The sequence below is a fragment of the Bos mutus genome, chromosome 13, assembly GCF_027580195.1.
Source record: "Bos mutus isolate GX-2022 chromosome 13, NWIPB_WYAK_1.1, whole genome shotgun sequence".
Taxonomy (NCBI): Eukaryota; Metazoa; Chordata; class Mammalia; order Artiodactyla; family Bovidae; genus Bos; species Bos mutus.
In genome coordinates, this window is record NC_091629.1 from 33,610,789 (window position 1) to 33,627,055 (window position 16,267).

Genomic DNA, 16,267 nt, shown 5'->3' on the forward strand with positions numbered 1-16,267 from the left:
TAAAGAAAAAGTTGCCAAAGTATGATTCTTTAAGCACTTAATTTCATCCCAGGTCATGTCCACATACAATTAAATGAGATTTCTGGTATCTCTTGAAAAACTGGCAAGAAGTGACTGGCAGTGGATAGCAGCAACCTCCTTCATATAGCGGGATGAGATGGGGATGGGATGGGGAGGGAAGTAGGAGGTGGGGTTCAGGACGGGGAACACATGTGCACCTGTGGCGGATTTATGTCAATGTATGGCAAAATCAGTACAATATTGTAAAGTAATTAGCCTCCAATTAAAATAAATAAATTTATATTAAAAAAAAAAGAGAACCCTAACCTGTTAGGCTTTACTTTTTCACGTAACTTCCGTGTCCCCTTTGAGGAAGTTGACTTTGCAACTACCATCATCTTGCCCAAAAAGAACCCCCACCTGGCTCTCACCACACCCCACATCTGGCAGATAAACTAAATTTAATACACTTAGAAAGAAAGAATCTCACTTTATGGGCTGAAAAATTTGTAATGAACCTTTGGAAAAGGTAGCATTGGCCATAGCTAGTGGCAAGCGATATTTTCAAGGGAAACAGATACTGTCAGCTCAAACTAGTAATCCTGCGTTTTGAGTTGCAGGTGGGAAGGTGACTGTTTACAAAGTTTAAAAAGAAGTTGCCTCCATTTAGATTTACTGTTTTAAACTATTCCTGTTGCCTGGAAAATGGGTAGGTATGATCATTCTGAATTTTGCACCCCAAATCAGTCTCTGGAGATTATTTATTAATGTTCACTTACGTATTTACTTATTTATTGGATTCTTTCTCCCAAGTGTTCAAACCCATTTTTACCACAAGAGGGCAGCCATCTCTAAAAAACAACCAGAGAGCCTGGCTCTTAGGGGAAACAGGGCCAACACTTAGGAAGTTGTGCTTGGGAAAGGCAGCCCCATGTAATCAGGTATCACACATATAAGAGATTCTGTGATGGGCAACACTGAATGGGATAGAGTATCCAGAAGTGCCAATTTTCCCTGTGATTCTTGACGATCAAAGACTATTTCACAAACTGACAAAGCTCCCAAGTTATGAAGGGCTGCAGCTGTGAGACATCCTTGATGTCAACACCAGAGATTTATTTTTCATCCTCACTTGAGGCATGTTCAATAGCTGTCAACTTTCTCCTCCTCTTTAGGAGCTACACACTGATTTAGGTTTCATATAAGTTTTGTTTTGTTTTTTAAATCTCACTGATGACAGAAACAATTGTTAACTCCTCAAACTTGATAGGGAAGGAAATAGTTTCAAAAGCACAATAAACATTTGTGACTTAAAGTGCCTGTGAATAGAATACGTTCTCTTGCCAACTTGTTTGGTGTCCAATGATTCAGAGTGGCAATCAGCTTCCATAGAGTTTCATTTTCAGGGGGGAAAAAAAGTACCATGTTCCTGAATATTTTGTACCCCCCTCCATTTATTTTCCTGGTAGGCAGGCTTCCTCAGAAATACCTTATTTGACCTTTATACTTTCAGAAACAGCTAGGGCCTAATTCCCCCTCTGTGGGTTGCTAATCCGATTTACGTGAGCGGAACCTACAATTATTTTAGCTTCCCAACTGAAAAAATAATACACATGGATAATAGATTGCTATGAGCTCTTGCTTCAGACTTTTTCTGTTCTACAGGCTGAAGGTTCTGCGCAGGCGAGCTTGATTTTGTCCATCTGGCCTTTTCCAAAACTTTTCTGCTTTTGGCTTCCGGGATTATTTGGGTAAACTGGTTGAGCTGTGCATGGGCGATCCTGGGATACTGGAAAGGACAGAAAGCCTTGGCCTTGGGACTTGTGGTACAGCAGATTTGGGGACTGTCTCAGCTGAGGAAAACAAGTCACTTGACCACATGTCACAGACCTGCCGCTGGAATCTGGTGGAAGTGGGTGGGGCAGAAGGTTCTAAGGTCTCAGACCAGAGCTGTTCTGTCCCCTCGGCTCACACTGTGCCATTATTTCACCTTCCTCTGCAGTTGCTAAGGGCCTGCCCCTGAGCTAGGCGAGATAAATATAAGGCATGAAGTGATTTCTACCATAAAAAGAAAGAAAATCCCTCTCATCCTCTCTTCATACACACACACACACACACACACACACGCACACACACTCCATGTTGCGCATGTCACGTTTAGTAGAAGGAAATCCATTTCACACATAGTTATAGAAACGTGTGCTTTGGTAGCACAAATTTTTCGTATACTGATATATTTATAGACACACGTGTATATTTGTGTATTACACATATATTTATTGGAATAAAAGAACGTATTTACATAAATAAATTTACATATGTAAATACATATGTCTATCAATGTTAAAGTTTAAGTTACACGCAAATCCAATCTCTAGTTTTCTTTTAATTCTCCTCTCACCTCGGGTAAACACAGAACAGTGTACCCCACGCCTATGCCAAGACGCTTTGTAACTTGGTTGAGTTCTTTAATCGTCTATTACGGAGTATCTTCAAACTGAAAGCTAAATAACGGGCCAGGAGGGGAAATAAGGCCCGACCTGGCATTCGTCGGGATTTCGTCCTGGGAGTCCCAGCCAGGGCCAGGCGCTCCGACGGATCTCCCCTTTGAGGGCAGGGGCTGGAGGCACGAGCGCCCCCCCGGCGGCCGCGGGTCCCCGCCCTCGGCCCCACCCCACCGCGGCTGCCGCGGCTGCCCCGGCTGCCCGGCTAGCCGTCCACACCCCTGCACACTGCTCCCGCCCGCTCGGGGATCCCCGGCGAGCCGCGCCACCGAGGGGGAGGGTGTTCGGCCTGGGCCGGGAGGGAGACGGCAGGCGGCGTCCCCTTTAAAAGCCGCGAGCGCCGCGCCACGGCGCCGCCACCGCCGCCGTCGCCGCCAGAGTCCTCGCCCCGCCGCGCCGCGCTGCGCCCGGCTCGCGCTGCGCCCGCCGCTCTGCTTCCCACACCCTACCCGGGATTGGCAGCTGCCGCCAGACATCAGCCGCCGCAGGCTCCGCCGCCCACCGAACTACCTCGGGGCGAGCGCCTCGAGGATTACTGGGGACTCAGAGGCACCCGAGCCCGCAGACCCCGCGCGGGTTAGAGCGCCCGGCAGTGCGCGCCGCTGCGCCGTGGCCTCGGCTGACCGGGCCGCGCCGGAGCCGAAGACCGGCGCGCTGAGCCCGAGCGCCGCGATGCCGATCACCTCCCACCGGAGCTCGGGGACCTGGAACGCGCCGACCGAAGTGTGATCGGACCCCAGGCTGGCCACAAAGGGTACAGTGGCTTGGCCTGGGGGCGAAGAGACCGAGGGGAGAGTGCGGCCACCCGCCTCAGCGGCCCGATACTCGGCTCGACTCGCCGGAGAATGTGCCCGAGGACGCCGGAGCGCCGGAGCCGCGGTGGTTTCAACTGGCTAGCGCTAATGGGGGTGCTCTGGAGGAAGGCAGAGTGATGCGGGGGGGCAACTCGCCTGGCACGGAGATCGCCGCTGCGCCCTTCCCCGGACCCGGCGTCGCCCAGGATGGCTGGCCCGAGCCATGGGCCGCGGCGGAGTTAGCGCCGAGCGCCCAACCCTCGCCCCCAGAGTCCCGGAGCCGGCCCAGCGCGGGGCCACGCGTCCCGCGGGCGCTGGTTCCTAAGGACGACGACAGCACCAGCTTTTCCTTTCTCCCTTCCCTTCCCTGCTCTGCACTCCTCCCCCTGCCCGCTGTTGTTGTGTGTCAGCACTTGGCTGGAGACTTCTTGAACTTGCAGGGAGAATAACTTGCGCTCTCCACTTCGCCCCGGTGCCTCTGCCCCAGCGGACCAGCCTCACTGCCTGCGAACCCCGCCGCCTCTGCCACTTCTCCGCCGGGCCCGACCCGAGACGCCGCTCCCTGCGTGCTAGGAGGGACTGCCTGGCCGGCACCCGGGAGAAGGAAGAGGCGAAGGAAGGGAACCGGGTCCCCGCGCCAGGTCCTTCAGCCAGAGCTTTTTCCATGTGGAGGCTCTTTCAATGGACGTGTCCCCGCGTGCTTCTTAGACGGTCTGCGGTCTCCTAAAGGTGACAACGTGGGCCGGGGCTGGGGGTGGGCACGGGTCTCCGGCGGCCGCAGCAGCTGAGCCCCTCCCGGGCCAGGCCTGGCGGGACGTAAACAGAACAGGTCCACGTGCAGCAGAGCCGCTGAGGGGACACCCACATCCTACCGCCCCTGGCGACCTTAGGCTTGGCCCTCCTGGCTCGCACTCTTCCGCCCCTCCTCCCTCTCCCTCTTCGGGATTTTATTAGGGCTGTTAACACTTGGATGATTTTTTTTTTTTTTAAGTTAAAGAAGTCCCTTCTAGAGGGTGGCCCGTGGATTTCACCCGTTAGCTGCCAACCTGTACGTCCTGCCGTTTTAACTTCAAGTTTCTCCCGGAGAACTGCTCTCTCTACTCAGAGCCGGGTCCCATTTAGGAAAATATTATACGTTGGGATTCTCCCTGTTTTTTTTTTTTTTTAACCAGGAATGCAAGGGGGGCAGTTATTTCGTGCTACCTTGAACTGACACGTGAATTAACAGATATCAGTCATCTACCTAATAGGAAGATACTTGTGTATATTTACTGCATAGGAGGGGGCGGGGGGAGGGGGGATGGAGTGGCCTGTCCTGACATTTCTGAGGTTAGGTTCGGGTCACAGGTTGCGAGTGATTTCGGAAGTTGTGTCCTTGAGTTTACTGGCTCTGGAAGTTACAGACCCTGTGTGTATCAGGAAGTTCTATACCGTGCCTGTAAGGAAGTCATATGCACCATTTGTGCGTGTTTATACGCAAGTGAGCGCTGTGTGTTTGGGTTAGGTTAGGGGACGGAGGAATGTGAGACTAAGCGATGGTTTTCCCAGGTTCCCTATACAGCTGTCAGCGTGAGTGTCACAGGAAAAAAAAAAGTGACAGTCACTGACGCAGCGTGGGGTGCGGTGGGGGGCAAATCTTGACGGGTTGAGAATGGGATGGGAGCGGGGAATAGCCATCTGGCTCAGGAACTAGGTGTTCTTCCATTCTCCCAAGCGTTTGAGCTTCAGCTCCTCTTAAGTATCCCCGCGAGTGTTGTCAGCCAGGTGGGCACCCTGGAGGAGGAGGCAAATGGACGGAGCGGGAGCCCGCGGGGGCGGAAGGGGTGAGGGCTGGGCGGGAAACTCCGTGACTAATATCGGCCCTGTCCGCAGGTCGACCATGGTGGCCGGGACCCGCTGTCTTCTAGCGTTGCTGCTTCCCCAGGTCCTCCTGGGCGGCGCGGCCGGCCTCATTCCCGAGCTGGGCCGGAGGAAGTTCGCTGCGTCTGCGGGCCGCTCCTCATCCCAGCCTTCGGACGACGTCCTGAGCGAGTTCGAGTTGCGGCTGCTCAGCATGTTCGGCCTGAAGCAGAGACCCACCCCCAGCAGGGACGCCGTGGTGCCCCCCTACATGCTGGACTTGTACCGCCAGCACTCGGGCCAACCCGGTGCGCCTGCCCCGGACCACCGGCTGGAGAGGGCAGCCAGCCTCGCCAACACCGTGCGCAGCTTCCATCACGAAGGTGAGGCGCGGGGCCGAAGCTTGGGGGCGGAGACGGGGGCGGGGAGTCGTCCGGCAAAGCGCCCCGCCGTGGGCAGACTGCAGGCATCCCTGGCAGGGCAGCTTGGCCCGGGCGCTGCAGACATTTCCCTGTTTGTAAGAACCTTTCCGAACCTGGCTTTCACGCACTGCCTGTGTGGCGGGAGAGCCAGGGATTCCCTTTCGGTAAATCGGCACTCTTTTCCTGGCTTGGAGCCAGAAGAGCGACTCCTCCTCCAGGAACTGGAGAGAAATCAAATGATGGGGAAGATGAGGGCAAAAGGCATGCCCCTAGACTGCGAAACGTGTAAGAATTCCTTAGGAGAAGAATGAGAAGGAGGGGGGCAGATTGGGATCTCTTCACGTCTGTTTGGAAGCCTTTGCTCTATAAATCTGCTTCTCTTGCTTAAGCCAGGGTTTCAGGCATGACAGCGCCAAGGGCAGAATTTTCAGAGATAGTATTGAAAAATCAAAGCCCAGGGCCCCAAAGTCTTTCTAATGTACAGTAGATCTGGGCCTGGTTTGGAAGATTTCAAATCCCTATCTAATCCTCGTGGGAGATCAATTCCCCAATCAATCTTACTGTTTCCACAATGACTTTCTTGTCTTCTGCTTAAATCTGAGAAGAACTTCCTAACAGAGACAAGGCTAGCCTTCAGATGAAAGCTTTTCCAGCAGCTAGCTGCTTGTTTTCCTTTTAGTGCATTGAAATGTGATTTTTTTTTTCTTTTATGATACTGGATGTGGTTTTTCTAAGGTAGGGTATTTCTGCTTGTTTCATCAGAAAGGCATTTAGTGGATTTGAAATGTCTTAGAGCAACTTTTGAGACCTGTTGTACCAAAGTTCTTAGGGCAATTACTCAAAAATACGTTCCACTGCAATTCTTTTTTTACACTTTTAAATGCTCCTTTGGCTTAACACATTCTAAACAGAGCCCAGGTTGCTTCAAGTTCTAGAGGAGGATCCAAAGTTGTATATCACAGAGCAGCCACTTGTAGAATATTGGAGAACTAGTATATAGTTCCCTTTTTCTTACCTTGCCCTGCCGAGGTGGTCGGTTTCAAGTGGAAATCTGTGCTCTGATATAAGCAAATCAGTAGTGTCGCAGCCAGGCGTTTTCTCCCAGTGTGGAAGACTTACACTGTGAGAACAGCAGTTGATAGTGGGAAGGGGTTGTAAAGGCAGGTTACATTACTTCATCAAGGCAGCTATACCTAATGAAGGGGACATTGAATTGATAATCAGTTCATTTTTCAGCACGTTTCTAAGGGAGGTGCTCTCTGCTAGCAGAAATTAGTTTTGGAAGGAAGAAAGATCTCATATTACTCCTTCAAGTTTCATCTACTGAAAGCACAAGTTGTCTGTTGTCATGTAGAAATGTTTTTGTTCATGTACATTCTATCATCACCACCTTGGAGTGATTTTACATCCAGCTCATCATTCCCAACTGATGCTGATTAGATTTGTTTTTCTGGATAGAAAAGTAATACAAATTGCTATTTTGGCTACCTCTCCTGGAGATATAGCAAGGAAATCATTCTTTATTTTTAAGGCCAAGAAGGTACTGTGTGTCTCTTGGAACTTAAAAGGAAGATAGATCATTTAAAACATTTGACACCTAAAAATACTCAGTTGCATGACAATCCCATCAGTGAAGTCTCCATATTTCTCCTTCCTCTTGAAGTGCCTTGACCAAATCTAAACAGGCAAACTTAATATAGTGCGTTATTTTAACTTAAATAGCATACTTGAGCTTATAAGTTAGAATTTATGTCTTTAAACATGTTAAGTGTTATGTGCCAAATAGTACAAAAGTTACCAACTTGCTTAAAATCAATTTGTAATAACTTCAGATTTTAATGCAATTAGATGATAGAAAAAAGCTATGTAATGTTTGCCCCAAATTTTAACAAACCCATTTCTTTTCTTGTTATGACTAGCATATAATCAGTATGCTACAAATGGCCCTTCTTTTGAAGACCAGTTCATTTTTGTATAACCCAGAATTGGGTTTTTGTAAATATTCTTGTTTATAAAACATCCATGCGTGACACTAAAAAGTCTTTTAGCAAATCATGTGACTAAGGCTTAGGGTTTAAGAGCAGAATTTGGTTCCTAGAATCTTCATAGGTGTTTATTTATTAAAGGACCAAAGGATCCGATTACAAGAATTACCTGTTGGTTTTATTTGTGGGCAGGATCTGGGTGATTTGGTGAAATACAAGACAAGAAATATCATGGTGGCATTCTTTCAACCCATGTGAGAAGATAATGGATCCACATTGTAGGTGCTTAGACACAGAAATGATCAGTTGTCATTTCTATTAAACTTTCTTTAGCACTTTCTACAGTGGCTTTTACTTGGGAGAGCCCAAGTACTGCAAAACATTTTCTTTTTTCAAAGTTGTTAAAAAGTACTTCAGCCCCATACGCCTTTCAGAACTGCCACTGAGGATTAAAAAATCACTTCTTTTAACTGGAAAATGTTCTTTGCTTTGCTTATAGTTAAAAGCACATTGAAACTGGTTGACTTCATTGGCCCTGCAAAAAAATCTGTATTATTTCCTGTCAGATTGGAATATGGAAGGACCACGTGCTTGCTCTCCAGACTCTGAAGGACACAGTTCTCTTTTTGCCTGAAATAACTTGAATTATTTGCCTCTATGACTAAAGCTTTGACTTAAAGATTAACCTATTTTCTACAAATGTAATTTTCATGAAAATACCCAATTAAAAGGAAAGTTCAGGAAGCAACTACTGCCCTGTGAAGGAACACTGATTTCCAGTACAACACTTGGATTCCCAATTGAACACTGATTCCCAGTATGAACACAAATTCCCAGTACAACCAAAGGATTTGCACACATATACCCACCAAACCAGTGTTCATCTGGGGATGCTTCCCAGGTGTCCCCAGGTATTTCAGCGTGAATTGGAAAGGCCTCCTTTATGTGGAACAGGCATTCTGTTGGGAAATGCTCATAGATGGAGCCTTTGGTGCCCCTGGAGAAGACAATGGCAATCCACTCCAGTATTCTTGCCTGGAAAATTCCATGGACTGAGGAGCCTGGTAGGCTACAGTCCATGGGGTCGCAAAGAGTCAGACATGACTGAGCGACTTCTCTCTTCTCTCTTTGGTGCCCAGAGAGTTCTTGAACTAATGGTTTACATGCTGCTTCTTTTTTAGTGGTTCGTCTCTGTTCCCTGCTGATCCCTCCTCATTGAGCTATTTTGTCTTTTTTTTAAAGACTTGACCTTTTGTATCTTTCACCAGGTAGGCAACTTATAATAAGAGGGCCCTGGGTCATTCCACAGGTGTTGGGAGTTAAGGGTGTGCAGAGGCCAAATCAGAGTTAGTGAATGTGACCATGTTCTCTCTTTTAGCTGCCATCTCCTTTGTTGTCTTTAATTTTTAAAGGATTCACTTGAACCTTTTGTATTTAATCTTTTTTTTTCTCCTTGATGCATTAATTCTCTCTCTCTTTCTGTATATATATATACATTCTCTAATCATTATTTTATATTTTGGACATAATTATTTTTTAATCTCCACTACTTTCATTTTATTTCAGGACAATAATTTCCAACCTTACTGACTAGCTAGAACATTTGCAGGTTTTCATTGTTGTTTTCTAAACGAACGTTTTTTATTCAAAGATTGTTGCAAAATTCTCAAAACGTAATGACAACTCATTTTTTGCTAGAACTCATCATACTGTGAAAGAAAAAGACAGCCACAGAATGAATATCAGTGGTTCCAAACAAGATCTGCATGTCCCAGTGCCTGCCACTTTACTTTTCTGCTTATTTAGTTCTGTCTGCTTCCTGCATCATTTCTATTCCTTTAACTGGGACAGAGCTCACCCTGTGGATTTATTTGTATTAAATATAAATCTGCCTCTGTTGGTTTTGACTTTTGCTTGAGTTTTTGACTCCTCCCCCATGTTAGATGGTGCCATCTAGTGGCCAGAAACCTGGGGCCTACCGTAGGCTCAACTGCATAGCTATGCACTGTGACCTTAGGAAAGTCACATAACCTCTCTGAGCTCCACTTACTTCATTTACAAAATGGAGCTAGTAACAGTTTCTCTCTAATTGATCTGTCATAAGGTAACTCATATTACCCTGGTAATTCATATTCTCCCCTGGTCTAGGGAAGAGGAAATCAAAATGAGCTTAGGCTAGCTGTGGGAATTCAGTCTTATCTTTGGATTATTTTGATATAGATGAATAACTGACAGTGTAGATGATTAAGTTAGAACTTTGCTTTTAGGAGAGAGGTTGAATGTCATTTTTACCATATTTTCCCTTACTTTCCCACATTTTTGCACCCATAGCTCCATTTATTTGATTAAGAATTTAAAAGTTCAGGGACCCACATCTAAAATACTCTGGAATCCTCAGATCCCTTGGCAAGTGCAGCTTATTCAATAAAGATTATTTACATATACCTCAGAGAAATGTACAATACCTACTTAGGTAAGTGCTCCGTTATTTTCAGAATCCCCAGGCTTGATGTGATGATTTGTAACTTTATTTCATTTCAAAAAGTTCAGATTTTTTTCTACCTTCTAGAAAAAATTCATGTTCCCTTGCAGATCAAAGGAGAGGGTACCGTAACTTTGGTCAGTTTTCCTGGGTTTGGGAATTCCTGTGATCTTCTGACATATCTCTGTGACCAGAGTCTGCAGTTAGGAGTCTTGTAGAAGTCTTTGAATTAAGAAGGGATAGTGGTCCGGTAGGGATTAGGTTGACTGAGATGAAGCTGCAATATTGGAGAAAGATCTTCACATTACTAGTTAATATTTAATAGTGTCAAGTTTTTTCCTTTGCTAAGTGAGTCTTCTTTTGCCACTTATTAATACCTCCAATGAGATTTTGGAGCTCCTGATATTGCCTTTTAATAGGTTAAATCTAGTTGAATTGTGGGAGTTTTATATAATTCAGTAATACATTGGTCTTTTGGAGGGTTATTGTTCTATTTGGGCTTCCCAGGTGGCTCAAGGTAAAGAATCTGCCTGCCAATGCAGGAGACACCAGTTGGATCCCTTGGTCAGCAAGGTCCCCTGGAGGAGGAAATGGCGATCCACTCCAGTATTCTTATCTGGGGAATCCCATGGACAGAGGAGCCTGGTGGACTACAGTTCATGGGGATGCAAAGAGTTGGATATGACTGAGCATACATTCATTATTGTTCTATTTAATGCCTCTTTTATACCCATCCTCCTCGCTTCATTTACTTGTTTCTCATGCTTACCTGAGAGATTGTTCATCTTCTTCCTGGCTGTGTGTGATATTTTTCTGGGCTTGTTTGTCAATACAGCTGTTCCACAAAGGCCCCAGATAATGTGCCTTTCTTTCCCCTCTTTAAGAAGAGCAAGAAACTCCTGTGTTCTGAGATCAGCGAAGTCAGTTGCTTGGGGCCAGGTCTGGCTTTGGGTCATTGTGTCTGGAGGACGCTGCTGATTTTTACATCACTCTTGTTTTCTCTGGTAGCTTCTCTGCCAAAAGTGGAAACATCAGAGGGCTCCTGAATTGCAGGAGGTAAACACAATCCTTGATATTGGAGGAGGGCTCTGGTTGATTGGTGGGAGGGTTATTTTAAAATAGTGCCTGGTCTGAAGTACCATTAGCCAGGCAGCAGAGTTTAGAGCTCTCCCAAAGATAGCCCTACAGGTGTGGGTTAGTCCATGTCTAAGGAGAGGAGCTTTAGATCTACTCATCCATGGCTTCAACTCTTACTCCTTGGCCAACACTAATGGTTCTTCTGTTCATCTTTATATTATTTAACAAAAAAGGCACTTTGTTTCTGGAAGTTTATACTTGAACATGAAAAGCATTCTTTAAAACCTTTAGGCTCAAAGAGCAGTTCCCCAGCTTCCAGCATTCCCTTACCTTCGAGCTGCTGGAAATACTGAATCTCAGGCCCCACCCCAGACTCACCAGTTGAATCAGAATCTGCATTTGAAGAGTTAAGGTGTCCTAGGTGATTTGCATGAAGGTTAAAGTTCCCAAGCATACCATTAAAGCATTCCTCCTTAATTTAGTGTAAACCACCCCTGTTGACCTTAGCTTGCGGTAATGACTGTTGCTTTGATGATGAAGGTTTGTAAGGTAGAACCTTTGAGGGAATGATCTGATTATCCTTTGCTAAGATACCTAGATTTTGTGAACAATGAATAGCTATTTGGTTTAGGAGAAATACAACTATAAAATCAATGAAAAATGATTTCCTCTTATGGTGATGACATGGAACTGTGGCTAAATTGATTTTGCTGGCACTCAGGTTGGATCCTGAATGAAGCAGGTAAAATTTGTTGACAGTGAAATGACAGGATGTGGTAAAGCTAGAAGAAAGTAAACCCAAATATCTCAAAATTCAGTGCTATTCACTATAATTTAATAATAATGTGTACTTTTTATGAATTGCAGACTAAACATTCAAGGTGCTATGTTATATTGTTTGTTCAAAAAGCAGTACTTAAAATTGAAATTCTAGAATTTTAAATCAGGAAGAATTTTCTACATATAGCCCACTTAAATGACTATTTTAAAATAATGATAATAGATACAAAATGATTATTCTGTATTTAGATTATCTCTTACATCATGAATATCATAATGGCATTTCTGTAAATTTTCATAAATTTAGCAGGGGGTTTGTCTGTATCCTGTAGCCTATTATTGGGTGTGTGTATATAACTATTTGGTTTGTTTGTTTGTTTGTTTTGTTTTAAGATAAAGGAATTATAAATAGAAGAGAATCATTTTTTCCCAAAAAACGTCTGAAATGAGATTTTTATTTTTGAGGTCATAAGGAGGTTAGAGAACAAAGTTGGGAAGTTAACTTCTCTTGAAATTGTCCAGCCTTAATTACTACAGTGTCCTAGTTCCACCCTTAGGTTTCCAAAGAAGCAGATCCCTTGTAAATGCCTTTGTTTCTGGACTTTTGAGTAAAATAGTAGGGTGTACTTTGCAAAATGTCATCGTTGATGTTGAGTTTCAGAGTCTTTAATTAGGAAACTGAAATCTGTATATCGAGATTTGTAAATCATCTAAATTGCAGAGTAATGTTTTAGAATACCGCTTAAAGGATTGACATTAAAGCCTTTTTCTTTTTAAGAAATGCAATAATTTCCTCAAATCCTCACTCATTAGGCCTCTACTAACTACAGTGCTGACTTTTTTTTTTGCCCTAAAGTCTGTGAATTCCAAAGAAATGCTTCACCATTCCCCCCATTATTATAGCCACCTGGAAGCAGTATTCACATATTAGATTAAAAAAAAAATGACAATGAATTGTGAAATTTTGTTTCTTAGTGTATTGACATAAATGTATGGAAAAGGGAGGATAGTTTCTTTATCTAAAGGGGAAATTGTAATTTTCTGGTTGCAGACGTTACATGGGTTGAATCAAACCCTGAAGTGATGTTTATAAATCCTTATATACAATCAGACTGTCTTACTTGCCTTACTGAACACTTTTTCTTTTTTTCCACTTTTTCATATCAAATTAGAATCTTTGGAAGAACTGCCGGAAATGAGTGGGAAAACAACCCGGCGATTCTTCTTTAATTTAACTTCTATCCCCACTGAGGAGTTTATCACCTCAGCAGAACTTCAGGTCTTTCGGAAACATATGCCCGAAGCTTTGGAAAACAATAGCAGTTTCCATCACCGAATTAATATTTATGAAATTATAAAACCTGCCACAGCTAACTCCAAGTTCCCTGTGACGAGACTTTTGGACACCAGGTTGGTGACTCAGAATGCCAGTAGGTGGGAGAGCTTCGATGTCACCCCCGCCGTGATGAGGTGGACCGCCCAGGGGCTCACCAACCATGGGTTCGTGGTGGAGGTAGCCCACCCAGAGGACAGCCATGGGGCCTCCAAGAGGCATGTGCGGATTAGCAGGTCTTTGCACCAAGATGAGCACAGCTGGTCACAGATAAGGCCCTTGCTTGTCACTTTTGGCCACGATGGGAAAGGACACCCTCTCCACAGAAGAGAAAAGCGGCAAGCAAAACACAAACAGCGGAAACGCCTCAAGTCCAGCTGTAAGAGACACCCTTTATATGTGGACTTCAGTGACGTGGGGTGGAATGACTGGATCGTTGCACCGCCGGGGTATCATGCCTTTTACTGCCATGGGGAGTGCCCTTTTCCCCTGGCCGATCACCTTAACTCCACGAATCATGCCATTGTCCAAACTCTGGTCAACTCAGTTAACTCTAAGATTCCCAAGGCATGCTGTGTCCCAACAGAGCTCAGCGCCATCTCCATGCTGTACCTTGATGAGAATGAGAAGGTGGTATTAAAGAACTATCAGGACATGGTTGTCGAGGGTTGTGGGTGTCGTTAGCACAGCAAAAATAAAATATAAATATATATATATATATTAGAAAAACAGCAAAAAAATCAAGTTGACACTTTAATATTTCCCAATGAAGACTTTATTTATGGAATGGAATGGAGAAAAAGAAAAACACAGCTATTTTGAAAATATATTTATATCTACGAAAAGAAGTTGGGAAAACAAATATTTTAATCAGAGAATTATTCCTTAAAGATTTTAAAATGTATTTAGTTGTACATTTTATATGGGTTCAGCCCCAGCACATGAAGTATAATGGTCAGATTTATTTTGTATTTATTTACTATTATAACCACTTTTTAGGAAAAATAGCTAATTTGTATTTATATGTAATCAAAGGAAGTATTGGGTTTGTACATAATTTTCCAAAAATTGTAGTTGTTTTTCAGTTGTGTGTATTTAAGATGAAAAGTCTACATGGAAGGTTACTCTGGCAAAGTGCTTAGCACATTTGCTTTTTTTTGCAGCGCTACTGTTAAGGTCACAAGTTCAAGTCCAGGAAAAAAAAAAAGTGGATAATCCACTCTGCTGACTTTCAAGATTATTATATTATTCAGTTCTCAGGAATGTTGCAGAGTGGTTGTCCAGTCCGTGAGAATTTACATCCTTATTAGGTGGAATATTTGGATAAGAACCAGACATTACTGATTTAATATAGAAACCCTTCCCCTAACCCTTAATTTGCAGAAAGAGTAAAGCAAGACCAATATAAATAATTAGGAAAACGATGAACCTACAGGAAGGTGAATGATGGTTTGTTGTTCTTTCCTAAACTAGTGACCCCTTCAAAGGAGCTGGACTGGCCAAAGTATTAAATAAAATATAAGATTTCTTCATTATTGATATCGTGATCATGTATATTTAAAATTGATATCTAGTGGCCCTCGTGAAGAGTTGGAAATCAATTTGTATTTCACTTTTACCTCACCTGGGAGCTCTTTATGCTCAGAAGGACTCAATTTTCTAACTTTGCCCCCCACACAGCAAAATTGTTTTCTGCCTACCCCAGTTCTCTGTTCCATCAGCTTGTTTTTCTTTCTAAGGTTATGTGTTTAAACACATTTCTCCAAATGTTAAACCTATTTCAGATAATAAATATCAAAGTTCTTTCATTTCATTCTATAAAGACCAACCTGCAAGAGAAAACGGTGCATGTGTACAGTGTTCACAGAGTTTCCTTACATTTGCTTACATTTTGGCTTCTGAGGCTACTCATTTTGGAGGGAGGTAGGAAGAAGGCAAGGAGCTGTTGGAAATTTGCTAGCAAGTCATTGGCTAATTCTTAGGAATTGATCAATGCTTTAGTATTTAGTACTTCTTTGGAGCAGGATGATATAAGAGAAAACCAATGCTACAAAATAGGCAAAACCTGGGGAACCCAAGATAAAGTTTCAGAGATGGTATCCCATGCAACTGAGGCAATGGTGCCAAAAAATTAGAAAGGGAAAGTGTCTAAGAGCAGCTTCTACAAGGTCATCTGCCAACTGGACTAAAGCCCAAGCAGAATGAAGTCAAATTAGGCCACTCAGAATGAACACTTACAAAGGACAGGGGTTCTGTGTTCTGGGTTGAAATCAGACCCAAGGAAGGGTTGGGTGGGTATGCTCATATGGCCAAGGGTCCCACCACGCCCCATAATTTTACTTGAAGTATTTTAAGGTCAATTTCTAGGACTTTGTGTCACCTCTGGTCCTATTGTGATTGAAAAGGTCTTGTTCCAATTTCCTTTTCTAGCCCTGCCTTGGGATTGGCCAAACAAAAGAGTATGTTAGTAAAGGAACACTTTCATCATCAGATTCTTCCCAGAAATTAGCCTGTGATGAGCATGTTACATTGTGGATTGTGTTTTGGGTATGATAGGTTTGACCCTGTGTTTTGAGATTATATAGGCAGATTTTTTTTTTTTTTTTAAGAAAAGTAGTATTTTTGTTGTTGTTGTTTAGCCCCTAAGTCTTGTCCTACTCTTTTGCGACCCCATGGACTGTAGCCCACCAGGCTCCTCTGTTCATGGTATCTCCCAGGCAAGAATACTGGAAGGGGTTGCCATTTCCTTCTTCAGGAGATCTTCTCAACCCATGGATCGAACCCACATCATCTGTGTCTACTTCACTGGCAGGTGAATTCTTTACCACTGAGCCACCTGGGAAGCAACAGGCTTTGAGATGATGTAGATCATGTTGTTTTAGAAAAATTACTACAAGTTATCTTCTACTCCTTCCACTTTTAAAATCTTTCAGTTCCTTTTTATCCCTATCCTATTGCTCTTGCACCCAATAGAAGGCAAGATCATCTCTGTCCCTCACACTCTTCTTCCTCTCTTGCCGTGGACGTGAGGGGCAGGCTGCACAGTCTTAA

At 44.1% G+C, this 16,267-nt stretch overlaps 1 protein-coding gene across 1 annotated transcript; it reads left to right on the top strand.

Annotated features, from left to right (window-relative positions):
- The first annotated feature begins 2,849 nt into the window (after window positions 1-2,849).
- BMP2 (bone morphogenetic protein 2) lies at window positions 2,850-15,024 on the top strand. The gene is made up of 3 exons (XM_070381268.1): window positions 2,850-4,027; window positions 5,171-5,520; window positions 13,056-15,024. Exons 2-3 carry the CDS (start codon window positions 5,178-5,180, stop codon window positions 13,898-13,900), a joined length of 1,188 nt encoding a protein of 395 aa, XP_070237369.1. The 5' UTR covers window positions 2,850-4,027; window positions 5,171-5,177; the 3' UTR covers window positions 13,901-15,024.
- The last annotated feature ends 1,243 nt before the right edge of the window (window positions 15,025-16,267 follow it).

Excerpts from the sequence above, each read along its gene's own strand:
- BMP2 (XM_070381268.1), top strand. The coding sequence starts at position 5,178 with ATGGTGGCCGGGACCCGCTGTCTTCTAGCGTTGCTGCTTCCCCAGGTC. Across the intron at positions 5,521-13,055 it reads GCGCAGCTTCCATCACGAAG|AATCTTTGGAAGAACTGCCG; the intron begins GTGAGGCGCGGG and ends ATATCAAATTAG.